This window comes from Cucurbita maxima, unplaced genomic scaffold (assembly GCF_002738345.1).
Source record: "Cucurbita maxima cultivar Rimu unplaced genomic scaffold, Cmax_1.0 Cma_Scf00016, whole genome shotgun sequence".
NCBI lineage: Eukaryota > Viridiplantae > Streptophyta > Magnoliopsida > Cucurbitales > Cucurbitaceae > Cucurbita > Cucurbita maxima.
The window spans coordinates 656,197-667,578 of record NW_019272032.1 but is presented as its reverse complement, the minus strand read 5'-3'; the positions used below and the strand labels follow the sequence as shown (position 1 = coordinate 667,578).

General features: G+C 38.8%; 2 protein-coding genes across 3 annotated transcripts; one reads left to right on the top strand and one right to left on the bottom strand.

Moving 5' to 3' along the window:
- Positions 1 to 411: 411 nt before the first annotated feature.
- Positions 412 to 7,904, bottom strand: LOC111490676 (ceramide kinase). Of its 2 annotated transcripts, none has more exons than XM_023139218.1 (13): positions 7,823 to 7,904; positions 7,270 to 7,602; positions 6,098 to 6,253; positions 5,835 to 6,008; positions 5,469 to 5,561; positions 5,300 to 5,392; positions 4,025 to 4,238; positions 3,673 to 3,769; positions 2,307 to 2,456; positions 2,066 to 2,167; positions 1,599 to 1,916; positions 1,370 to 1,436; positions 412 to 808 (listed from the first exon to the last, which is right to left on the bottom strand). In XM_023139218.1, the coding sequence occupies exons 2-13, from the start codon at positions 7,444 to 7,446 to the stop codon at positions 671 to 673; spliced, it is 1,779 nt and encodes a 592-aa protein (XP_022994986.1). In that variant the 5' UTR covers positions 7,447 to 7,602; positions 7,823 to 7,904; the 3' UTR covers positions 412 to 670. The 2 variants fall into 2 exon arrangements, with proteins under 2 accessions (XP_022994986.1, XP_022994987.1); XM_023139219.1 differs by having other exon boundaries at positions 3,673 to 3,766.
- On the top strand, positions 7,807 to 11,252 carry LOC111490678 (2-haloacrylate reductase-like). Its single transcript, XM_023139222.1, has 5 exons — positions 7,807 to 7,982; positions 8,236 to 8,377; positions 9,304 to 9,530; positions 10,199 to 10,456; positions 10,792 to 11,252. The coding sequence occupies exons 1-5, from the start codon at positions 7,941 to 7,943 to the stop codon at positions 11,095 to 11,097; spliced, it is 975 nt and encodes a 324-aa protein (XP_022994990.1). The 5' UTR covers positions 7,807 to 7,940; the 3' UTR covers positions 11,098 to 11,252.
- The last annotated feature ends 130 nt before the right edge of the window (positions 11,253 to 11,382 follow it).

The following is an 11,382-nucleotide window of genomic DNA, read 5'->3' as shown; positions in this document are numbered from 1 at the left end:
GAACGGGTATTTTTAAAAAAAATTAAATAATTATAATTATAATAAAGAAAGAGTAAAATAAAACAAAATAAAAAGAATAGTTTCACTTTCAAACAACAATAAACTTTTAAGACAAATAATTGTAAGTCTTAAAAATACTTAAAAGTCAACCTTAATAACTATCAATCACACATCATATGAATTAATAATAATAATAATAATAATAATAATAATAATAATAATAATAATAAACCTAAGCCGCCTCAAACATATATTAAATATAAATTTATTATTATCTTTTAACTTCCTGAATTTCTTTATAGTTTATAAATTCAAATTTTCTTTTGCCTTTGGATATAATAATATCTCTTTTAGTTCCAAACCTCCCTCCCGTATAATATTGTTTTATATAAATATGATAATTTTAACTAATAATAAAAAAATATATATATATTCAAACCCTAAAACTAATGAAATTATTGATAATACAAGCACCCGTCACTCACGTCGTGTAGCAAGACTTCAAACAGGCTTTAAATAATTTGGATTATGCATTCAAGCGGGCGGTCTAAGGAGGCCATACATTTCATTCAACCTCCACAGTAAATCGAGCCCTCGTTCTTATTTTCTAAACTCGAAAGGATTCGAGTAAATCTTTAGAAGGAAGCCTATTCGTGTATGAGTGTTTGATTCAAGCATCGGGGCCAGAAGCGAAGAGGCTAACAAGGCCACGAAACACTTGTGCTGAAAGCTGGTGTGCTTCAAACAGCTCCCCGTCCAAATTCCAAACACTTTGGTCGCCAAAAGAAGTGAATGTAAAAGTTGTTGTCTGTGCACAATGTAGCAGGGTTTAGAGAAACAGACCGTCAAAGAAGCCGACTTTGACATTTGTATTTACTCCGTCCTTAAACTTTAAAAGGTTTCAATTATGTTTCTAAATTTTGAATTGTGATGCTATGTCGTCTCCTATTCTTAACTAAATGATGATGTGACATGCCTATCGAACATAATTAGTTAATTGAGCATGACGTGACACTCTTCCCTTTCTCTAATCGATGTGGGATCTCACAATCCACCCACCTTCAGGGTCCAGCTGCCTCACTAGCACACCCACATTAATTGGAGAAGAGAACGAGTGCCAGCAAGGACGCTAGGCCCCAAAGGAGGTAGATTGGGAGGGTCCTACATCGATTAGAGAAAGAGAAACCAGAGTGGATTGTGAGATCCCACATCAGTAGGAGATAGGAATGAACATTCTTTATAAGGATGTGTAAACCTCTCCCAAGCAGACGCGTTTTAAAAATCTCGAAGGAAAGTCCAAAAAGGCTAATATATGCTCGCGGTGCGGTGCGCTTACAACAACGTAGACGGTGAAACAAAGTAAACATACCTTGTGATGTTCCACAAACTTGAAATCCATTGGATTTCCACCTTTTTTGGCCAGCTGGGTAAGATGCCTGTTCACAGCCATGAACAACAAAACCAAAGCCTTACAAAATAATGACAAAATGTCCAGACAAAAAGCAGTAACAAAGAACTTGACAAATCCAAGGGATACTGATAAGAACAGCAAAAAAAAACAAAAGCTTAATCCATACGATGGAAGGAGATTGTATTACCAAAGATAGAGAGCATGGTGGCAGTCTCTGATCAATATAAGATGCAAGAAGCCATCCGAAAGGTGAGCATCAGCCACCAAGCCATCTGGTGCTTTTTCATTACGACATGAGATTACCGCAGCGCCTATGCTTAGGAAACGTCCCTTCGATTTCAACCATCTTGTTTCGTCCTGACGCGAATCCGAGCCAGTGTTAGAATGCTGTAAGTATGCCTTGGTGCTACAAATACTGCAGTTATGACAACAGAGCACTCGTTTCCCATTTGTACTCGTGTCCTCCGACTTTATATCTACGTAGGCTATCTCGGCCTCGTATGAACTGAGAAAAAAGAAGCATAATTCTATAACGAATAAGAACGTGTAAGTATTACCCTCAGCAGAAGGCATACGTTCGACAGTATTTGAATGATTCAAAACCGAGTTCAAAAGCACTTAGGAAGTTTCTCATGTAAAGCTGATAGGAGATACCTGTGCCTCAAGAACACTCTTGTACCGGCATAATCGTAACGTCGAGGCCCCATCCAGCGGAATTTTTCGCTCTCTGTAATGACATCTCCATAAAACCCATATCTGAAAACAAAATATACAGAAATTCAGAGGCTTCCCAAGGTTTTACCAAGTATGTCAACAACATTATGATTGCAATTAACTTCCCAAGCTTAATTATCATCCTATTTGAAGTACGACACAAACGACGATGAGATACTACCCAGCAAAAGAAGCCGCATAGCGTACGAGAGGTTCAAACTTTGATGTCGGAGTCTCTTTCCACCTAACTACTTGAGCTATATCAAGGTGAACTCTTTTACCCAGGACGATTTGCAGGGTTGATGTAATAGGATCTCGATATCCAGTAGAACTGCAAGAATAGGACAGCCTCAGAATTGATGCAAAAGATGATTAATGATGAATGGAATTGGCTCCAATAGAAAATAGTACGTATAATTTTCGTGAAGTTTAAATTGTGGAATACAAAAAAGATATAAAAGAAAGAAGTCGAATCTGTTGGTAGATTGGGTTGACAAAGCATGTTGAAGGGATTTAAGTAGCTATAACGTAAGTTCATAAAGACACTTCGAAAGTCTCGAGAGTAAAGAGAGAGAGTGTAACAGTCCAAGCCCACCACTAGCCTATATTGTCCGTTTTGGCCCGTTACGTATCGCCGTCAGCCTCACGGTTTTAAAACACGTCTACTAGGGAGAGGTTTCCACACCTTTATAAGAAACGTTTCATTCCCTCTCCAACCGATGTGGGACCCTGCATCCTCGCTCGCAAACCACCCGGTGTTTGGCTCTAATACCATTTGTAACATAGCCCAAGTCCACCATTAGCAGATATTGTCCGTTTTGGCTCGTTATGTATCGCGTCAACCTCACGGTTTTAAAACGCGTCTACTAGGGAGAGGTTTCCACACCCTTATAAGGAATGCTTCGTTCCCCTCTCCAACTGACGTGAGATTTCACAATCCACCCCTCTTGGGGCCCAACGTCCTCACTAGTACACCCCGATGTCTGGCTATGATATCATTTGTAACCACCCAAGCCCACCACTAGTAGATATGGTCTGCTTCGGCCCGTTACGTATCGCCGTCAGCCTCATGGTTTTAAAATGTATCTACTAAGGAGAGGCTTCCACACCTTTGTAAGGAATGTTTCGTTCCCAGAGAGTGAACCGTACAAACTTCTGTTACAATTAGTAATACTTTTACTATGAATAAATCGAATCTCCTGATTTCCTTTTTTGAGTTCCATCAAATCTTTGCTGTCTGCTTTCGAGTATAGAATAAAAACATTTCATCGGAGGGACTAATTACATTCAAGAACATAAACCAGAAGATGCCACAATATCAAGCAAATGAATAGGCGCATCAGTTTGATAGAGATACATCTTTTATGAGATATCCCCACACAATTAGCAGAAGTATGCACAAAATTGTAGTTACACAAGTAGAAGCAAATGTATTAGCTAGAATTTTCAACCTATTTAACTAAAAACTAATGAATTTTCATCCTCAAACTTAACATCCGATAATTAAATGCAAATTCATGACAAAAGTTGCAAGAAAAGAAAGGTACCACATCACAATAGCGTCCGTTGAGCCAGCAGGAATGATTCCGAATCTGAACCATCTATCAAATGCTGAACCAAAACCATACTCTGTTGAGTTCTCTGCTAAGAAGATAGAAAGGTGTTAGAACTCAGTAACATCAGTTGAGGAGCAAAGCAGCAGGGAACAGGTGAGGTTTGAATATAGTCATTTTAAAGTATGGGGCTATAAATTGATTTTTGTCCTTAGGTTTTTCACTTCTAAAACGTTTGAAAAGGATAGTAAATAAGCATAAATTCTAAAGCAGAAAACTATATATAATAACAAACATTATCAAATGGGCATAAGATTTAGAAAAGATGTGTTTCTATAGTACTTACCAGAAGTTGAGAGCCCTGATCCACCATATTTAGCACTTAAGAGAAGTGGCGACTGATCTTCACTTCGATCGACATCTTCAGTTATTGCTTCATTGGAATAGTTACCTTCAGCCTGCACGACGTCTACAATATCCGAAGGTGCTGGTGGGTAATGTGCCAAATGCCTCGACAAAAGAAACCCGTTTAGGATCTCATTGAAGAAACCATCTCCACCCTAGGAACAGAAACAAAGTGAATATGATATGGTTTCAGAGAGGAGCAAGAACTTACAATATCTTCCGGAGGAAATATCAGGGTTTAAGGCAAATCTGAAAATATAAAATGTGAAAGCAAAACAAGAACAGCTAAAGTCATTGTTTCTTTCCTTTGGATGTAAAAGTTGATAGAATCCAGTTTCAGAGATTAAAAGGATGAGATGTAACTCTTCTCCTCATTTTTCTAATATATCTTGTAACAGTCACCGCTCAAGCCCACCACTAGCAGATATTGTTCTCTTTGAGCTTTCTCTTCCGAGTTCCCCTCAAGGTTTTTAAAACGTATCTACTAAAGAGAGGCTTCCACACCCTTATAAAGAATATTTCGTTCTCCTCCCCAACAAATGTGGGATTTCACAATCCACCCCCCTTTGAGGCCCAACGTCCTCGCTGGCACTTGTTCCCTTATGTGAGACTCTTCAATCCACCCCCCTCCCTCCCCCTTCGGGGCCCAACGTCCTTGCTGGCACACCGTCTCACATCCACCCCCTTCGGAGCTCAGCCTCCTCGCTAGCCACATCGTCTAGTGTCTGGCTCTGATACCATTTGTAATAGCCCAAGCCTACCGCTAGCAGATATTGTCTTCTTTGGGTTTTCCCTTCCAAGTTCCCCTCAAGGTTTTTAAAACGTATCTAACAGGGAGAGCCTTCCACACACTTATAAACAATGTTTCGCTCTCCTCCCAACCGATGTGAGATCTCACAATAAGACTGTAGCTTTAGTATCTCTTGTTAGGAATTTATTCTTTAGAAAGAATATCAAAGACAGTAATATCGAGGAATTTAGTCTTTGATAATAAAACTTCAGAATATATATCTTTCATCTTATTCATGGTAGAAGATTCAGGATATTCGGGATTTCCCTTAATTGCTCAGCCAAATTGTGTCCAACCAAAGTTTTGAGTTGGTACTGCCACAAAGATCAGACAACCAAGTTTCCAAATCCCTCCCTCACAAGAAGCACCAACAGGTAAGTCTCTAGGTAAAGATATGAAGTAAAAATGCAAAGATCTCTTACTTACAACAGCAACAATACCATCATACATTTTTAGATCCTCGTTTGCAATAGATGCCATTACATCAAATGCATGACCTGCTCTTTCAGTCACAATCACCTGAAATTAAGCGATTTTTTTTTTCACTATCATGAAAAGAAACATCAAGAAATGGAAAAGTCAGACAAAATTTTACCTTCGTGTTTATTTCAGCACGTAAAAATATAGGAGCTACTGCTTCCCACGTTCGGCTCCCTATCCCTTTCCCACTCTTAGGATTAACAAAAACCTAGACCATCAAAGAAAGCACGGAACGTATAAAGAAAACAATGTAGGTTCACTTAGATTAACAATGTAGGTTCACTTAGTTCGATTTAACAGATTTAGAATGAGAAACTGTCATCCCATTCACTAAAATCCGGATGTCCTAGACCGAACATGTTGTTTGCTCGGTAATAGTGACAAGAAATAAGCATTTTATTTTCTTTAAAATGTAGTAAACCAAAACCAACAAAAGTTTATCTTTCTAGCTTTAAATACAATCATGGTTACCATAACTTACAAGAAGATTCTTTGGTCTCTCAACTTCAAGGTCCAAAGATGCATTAATCTGATTTACCCACATCTGACATGTTTGCTGGTCCTCGTGTCCAAATGTAAACATAGTCAGGTCCCAATGAGCAGGCTGAGATTTTGATCTTTGAAAACTATGCACTGTAAATCTATACATCTGTTTCTGTAACAAATAACAGTGATTATAAGATATTGACAGCTTCAAAAATCTTAGGACAAGAAGAAATAATCAACCGACGAGTAATGAAAAACCTCGTATTCATTGCATATCATACAACTTGCAACAGCCGCAAGTTTTGATTTATGAATCACTCCAAAGTCGTCAAACTCAACAGCATAAGCATCAGAAAACTTGACCTCTGCTGCAACATCAGGAACAAGCTTAATGCCCAAGCATTCTGAGCCAACCTATTCAATTGAATTGTACAAAACTCGAGTTAAGTAGAATTATATCTATCATTAATCATTATCGTGTCATTATAAACCATATTGAACAAACCCACTTTTCATATCAAGATAGAAGAAGAAGATGTTGAGGATTGTTGGGAGAGGAGTCCGACGTCAACTAATTAAGGGATTGATTATGAGTTTATAAGTAAGGAATACTATCTCCATTGGTATGAAGCCTTTTGGGGAAACCAAAAGAAAAACCATGAGAGCTTATACCTAAAGTGGATAATATCATACCATTGTGGAGAGTTGTGATTTCTAACATGGTATCAGAGTCATGCTCTTAACTTAGCCATGTTGAACAAAGAAGTTGTGAGCCTCGAAGGTGTAGTCAAAAGTGACTCAAGTGTCGAACAAAAGGCGTACTTTATTCAAGGGCTCCAGTAAAGGAGTCGAGCCTTGATTAAGGGGAGGTTGTTTGCAAGCTCCATAGGCCTTAGGGGAGGCTCTATGGTGTACTTTGTTCAAGGGGAGGATTGTTGAAGATTATTGGGAGAGGAGTCTGACATCACCTAATTAAGAGGTTGATCATGAGTTTATAAGTAAGGAATACTATCTCCATTGGTATGAGACCTTTTGGAGAAACCAAAAGCAAAGCCACAAGAGCTTATGCCCAAAATGGACAATATCATACCATTGTGGAGAGTCGTAATTTCTAACCGAAGATAGCCTAACCAATCTCAATCATAAGCTGAAACATGAAATTAGCTAGATAAAGACAAGTGAAGAACAATATCTTCATGGCAGAGGCCTTTTAGATGAAACGAAAAACAAAGCATACGAGGGTTATACTCGGACAATATGAACGGGACATATCCAAACGCTAACATATTTTTCACCCAATTTGATAAATCAATCGCAGACATGAAGTAAAGATCAAGCAATGGATGCCCATTAAAACCCAAGAAAGAAAGAGCAAACTCAAGAAGCAAGTTTAGGCAAACATAAGAAATCAAATTAGATCAAGAAATTACAGTTTCTGGGAAGTCAACCAATTCCCAAAACAACCCATCTGAATTGCAAGTAACGATGACCTCGCCGACGCCATCCAAGAAGAAAATCGATTTCAAAATCAACGTTTGGGCATCGAGGTGTGGATTTGGACGAAATTCATCTTCCACGGCGGCGGAGCAGCTTTGTTCCCGCTCCATTCAAGAATCGCAATGAACTTCAAATGGCGCTGATTCTGAAACCCACGATTTGGGCGGTGGTTAATTGAATATCCATTTTAGTAAGTAAGTCATTAAGCGGACGATGTTTCAGCTGAGAATCAGGGGATGTCAATGGGTCTTGAAATCAAGAAGAAACTGCTCAACACGTGTTGGAAAAGAACGACGCTGTCAATGGACGTTGACAATAAATTGTAGAAAAGAAAAATCCAAATATAAAAATTAATTTAAAAGCTATAATTTGTTGATTTTGTTATTAAATTATATAATATTTAAAAAAAATTTAGCTAGGTTCGAATTTTTCACCGAATATATTATTTAAGTAAAAAAGAAAAAGAAATGAAAATATCGATTCGACCTGAAATTTCGAACCCTGAGAAGAACGGACGTAGGCTTCCCACCACCATTCGGAGCTCCGGACTGAATATTTTACGGCGAGGGAAGTTTGTCGGCGAGCTGAATCGTCAGCTCCGGAAATGGTGAAAGCCATAAAGGTTTATAAGCTTGGTGGGCCTGAGGTTTACTCTCCTCTCTCATCGTCTTTTCTGCGATTATTCAATTCAATATTCAATTATTGTACGAATTTGATACATATTAAAAGATCTTACAGTATAATTAGTTTAATAGCGGTTCTTAATTTGTAAATTTTTTCTTGGGCTCTCTCATTGTGGATAAAATGATTGTTAAATTCGTTGGTTTAAGGAATTTATGTTGCTCTGCTGCCATTGTTGGGGTTCTGGTCGGATTTATTGTTGAAAGTAATGGTAACAGGTTCTTCAATGGGAGGATGTGGATATTGGAGAGCCAAAAGTGGGGGAGGTTCGAGTTAGAAACACGGTGATTGGTGTAAATTTTATTGATGTATACTTCAGGAAAGGAGTTTACAAGGCTGCTACCATGCCCTTTACTCCAGGTTTTGTTCTTGTCTTTAAAGTAATTGGATCATAATGGGCTCTAGATAATAATGTTTCTTTATTTGCATGTTGTAATCTTTTAACTTTCTCTTCCGAGCTTCCCCTTTCCACACCCTTATAAAAAATGTTTAGTTTCCCTCCTCCAACCAATATGAGATCTCACAATCCACCTCTCTTGGGGTCAACGTCCTTGTTGGCACATCGCCCGGTGTCGGACTCTGATACCATTTGTAACTACTAGGGAAAGGTTTCCACACCCTTATAATGAATTATTTGTTTCTCTCTCCCGTCGATGTGGGATCTCACAATCCACCTCCTTTGGGGCCAGCGTCTTTGCTGACACGCCGCCCGGTGTCTGACTCTGACACCATTTGTAACTACTAGGGAGAGGTTTCCACACCCTTATAATGAATGTTTCTTTCCTCTCTCCAACCGATGTGGGATCTCACAATCCACCCCTTATGGGAGCCAGCGGCCTCGCTGGCACACTGCCCAGTGTCTGACTCTGATATCATTTGTAACAGCCCAAGCCTTACAAGGGTGTGGAAACCACTCCCTAACAAACGCCTTTTAAAATTTTGAGGGGAAGCCCAAAAAGAAAAGTCCAAAAAAGGCAATATATGCTAGCGGTGGGCTTGAGCGGTAACATTTCATGTCTCTTATAATAGGCTTGAAAAGATGAACAATATCACTTCCACTCTTAGACTTGTTTGATTCCCTCGATCACGTTGTCATTAAGCTTCGCAAAGGCCAAAACTTCTCAAGGAAAATTGTAGTAGTGTGCTTGCTACTTTACTGGATTCTAAATAACTGAAACAGTAGACTTGTGAAAATTATTCAAATACTTGATTAATACCCAATTTGAATGCTGGAGAAGTGAGCTTTGCATACACGCAACATTACTGAAGAGTAATTTACCATACAGGCATGGAAGCTGTTGGGGTGGTGACAGCTGCGGGCCCTGGAGTAAACGACGTGAAAGTTGGAGACCTTGTTGGTTATGCTGGTAACCCAATGGGCTCATATTCTGAAGAACAGATAATTCCTGCAGACAAAGTTGTTCCAGTACCTCCCTCGATTGATCCTACAGTTGCAGCATCTGTCCTGCTGAAGGGTATGACAGCTCAATTTTTAGTTGGTCGCTGTTTCAAGGTTGGTTGAGTTTTATCGTATTTATTTGCAGTTGTTAGATTTAAGATTCATGTGTGTTATATTACAAGTTACTGAAAATAGTTGGTCTGTCCTTATTCTTATGCCTGTATGCCCACATCATTAGACATTGACTTTACATGTCGTAGATCTCAGGGGGAAAATGGTGTTTAGCAACCCCGATTGAAGGTAGAAACCGAGATTTAGTTGAACGTATGTTTCATTTGGGTTGGATATGAATTAAAAGGATTACAATGTAAAAACCCAAGCCCACCGCTAACATATATTCTCTGCTTTGGCCCGTTATGTACCGCTGTTAGCCTCACGGTCTTAAAATACGTCTGTTAGGGAGAGGTTTCCACACCCTTATAAGGAATATTTCGATCTCCTCTGCAACCGACGTGGGATCTCACATACAATACAATATCTCCTTATATTATATAAAAGTGGCCCTTAAATGGGTCACCAATACTAGAGTAATATATCAAAACACTGTGATAAGTAACAATTGGTTAATATCATGTAACTTGTTCATTCCATTTCATGAATTACCACCAAATTTTGGGAGTTGGGAATTTTGAGTTACTAACTTAGGCTTACCCCACATACACTATCCAGCATCAGTAACATTTCTATGACCCCGATGAGATATCGCCTTATATTCTCTGCAGGTTGAACCTGGACATATCGTCTTCGTTCATGCAGCAGCGGGTGGAGTTGGATCCTTGTTGTGTCAGTGGGCTAACAATCTTGGTGCCACTGTCATTGGAACTGTCTCAACAAAAGAGAAGGCAGCTCAAGCCAAGGAGGATGGATGCCATCATGTTATTATCTATAAGGAAGAGGATTTCGTTGCTCGTGTTCGTGAGATAACTCGCGGAAATGGAGTTAATGTTGTTTATGACTCTGTAGGAAAGGATACCTTTCAGGTAATAATTGTATTTTTTTGGTGTTTTTAGTTCCAAAATCATAGTTTAGGCGATTAGCTTAGAGCATCAGGCTTTGCTGAGTTCTCACGGCTATATGGTAATGATTCAGTAGGGAAGATGGTTGGGAGACGAGTCCCACATTGGCTAATTAAGGGCTTGATCATGGGTTTATAAGTAAAGAATACATCTCCATTGGTACGAGTCTTATTGGAAAACAAAAAGTAAAGCCGTGAGAGCTTATGCTCAAAGTGGACAATATCATACCACTGTAAAGGTTCGTGATTCCTAACACTTAATGGATTGTTTCATGAATTTTTTTCTCTTTCAATGAACAGGGATCATTGGACTGTCTTAAAACTCGCGGCTATATGGTGAGTTTTGGACAGTCATCAGGAGCACCAGACCCAGTTCCACTCTCTGCACTTGCAGTAAAATCTCTGTTCTTAACGAGACCAACCCTAATGCATTATAACTTAACCCGAGACGAGCTGTTGAAGGCTGCACGAGAGTTATTTGCAAAAGTTGAATCTGGTGCTCTACGGGTTCGTGTTAATCACCGATATCGTTTATCTCAAGCTGCACAGGCACACGCTGATCTCGAGAATCGGAAAACATCAGGGTCAGTTGTTCTTCTTCCTTAAAAGTACTGTCTTTGGAAATAGTTCTGTACTCTGTAGTATTAAGTCTTTCAAGTTGGTTTATGCTGTTGATAGACAAAACCGTCTCTCTTTGAACTGGTTCTATACTGAATTTATGTGCTTTGAATAAAAATGTATATTAACTTAAAGAATTCAAACATTCCTTTAAAAAATGTGAAACAATGAATGTGTGGTACTCGGTGGGCTAAATTTCGACAAATATAGATTTTTTTTTTTTTTTTTTTTTTTAGAATGAATTTATGAAAAGTAATTTTTACGTAATTCTTT

Coding starts and splice junctions, on each gene's coding strand:
- LOC111490676 (XM_023139218.1), bottom strand. CDS start 7,446: ATGGAGCGGGAACAAAGCTGCTCCGCCGCCGTGGAAGATGAATTTCGT. Junction 5,393..5,468: donor GTGCTGAAATAAACACGAAG/GTAAAATTTTGT, acceptor GCTTAATTTCAG/GTGATTGTGACTGAAAGAGC. Junction 1,437..1,598: donor CACCATGCTCTCTATCTTTG/GTAATACAATCT, acceptor GGCTGTGAACAG/GCATCTTACCCAGCTGGCCA.
- LOC111490678 (XM_023139222.1), top strand. CDS start 7,941: ATGGTGAAAGCCATAAAGGTTTATAAGCTTGGTGGGCCTGAG. Junction 7,983..8,235: donor ATAAGCTTGGTGGGCCTGAG/GTTTACTCTCCT, acceptor TAATGGTAACAG/GTTCTTCAATGGGAGGATGT. Junction 8,378..9,303: donor TACCATGCCCTTTACTCCAG/GTTTTGTTCTTG, acceptor TTTACCATACAG/GCATGGAAGCTGTTGGGGTG.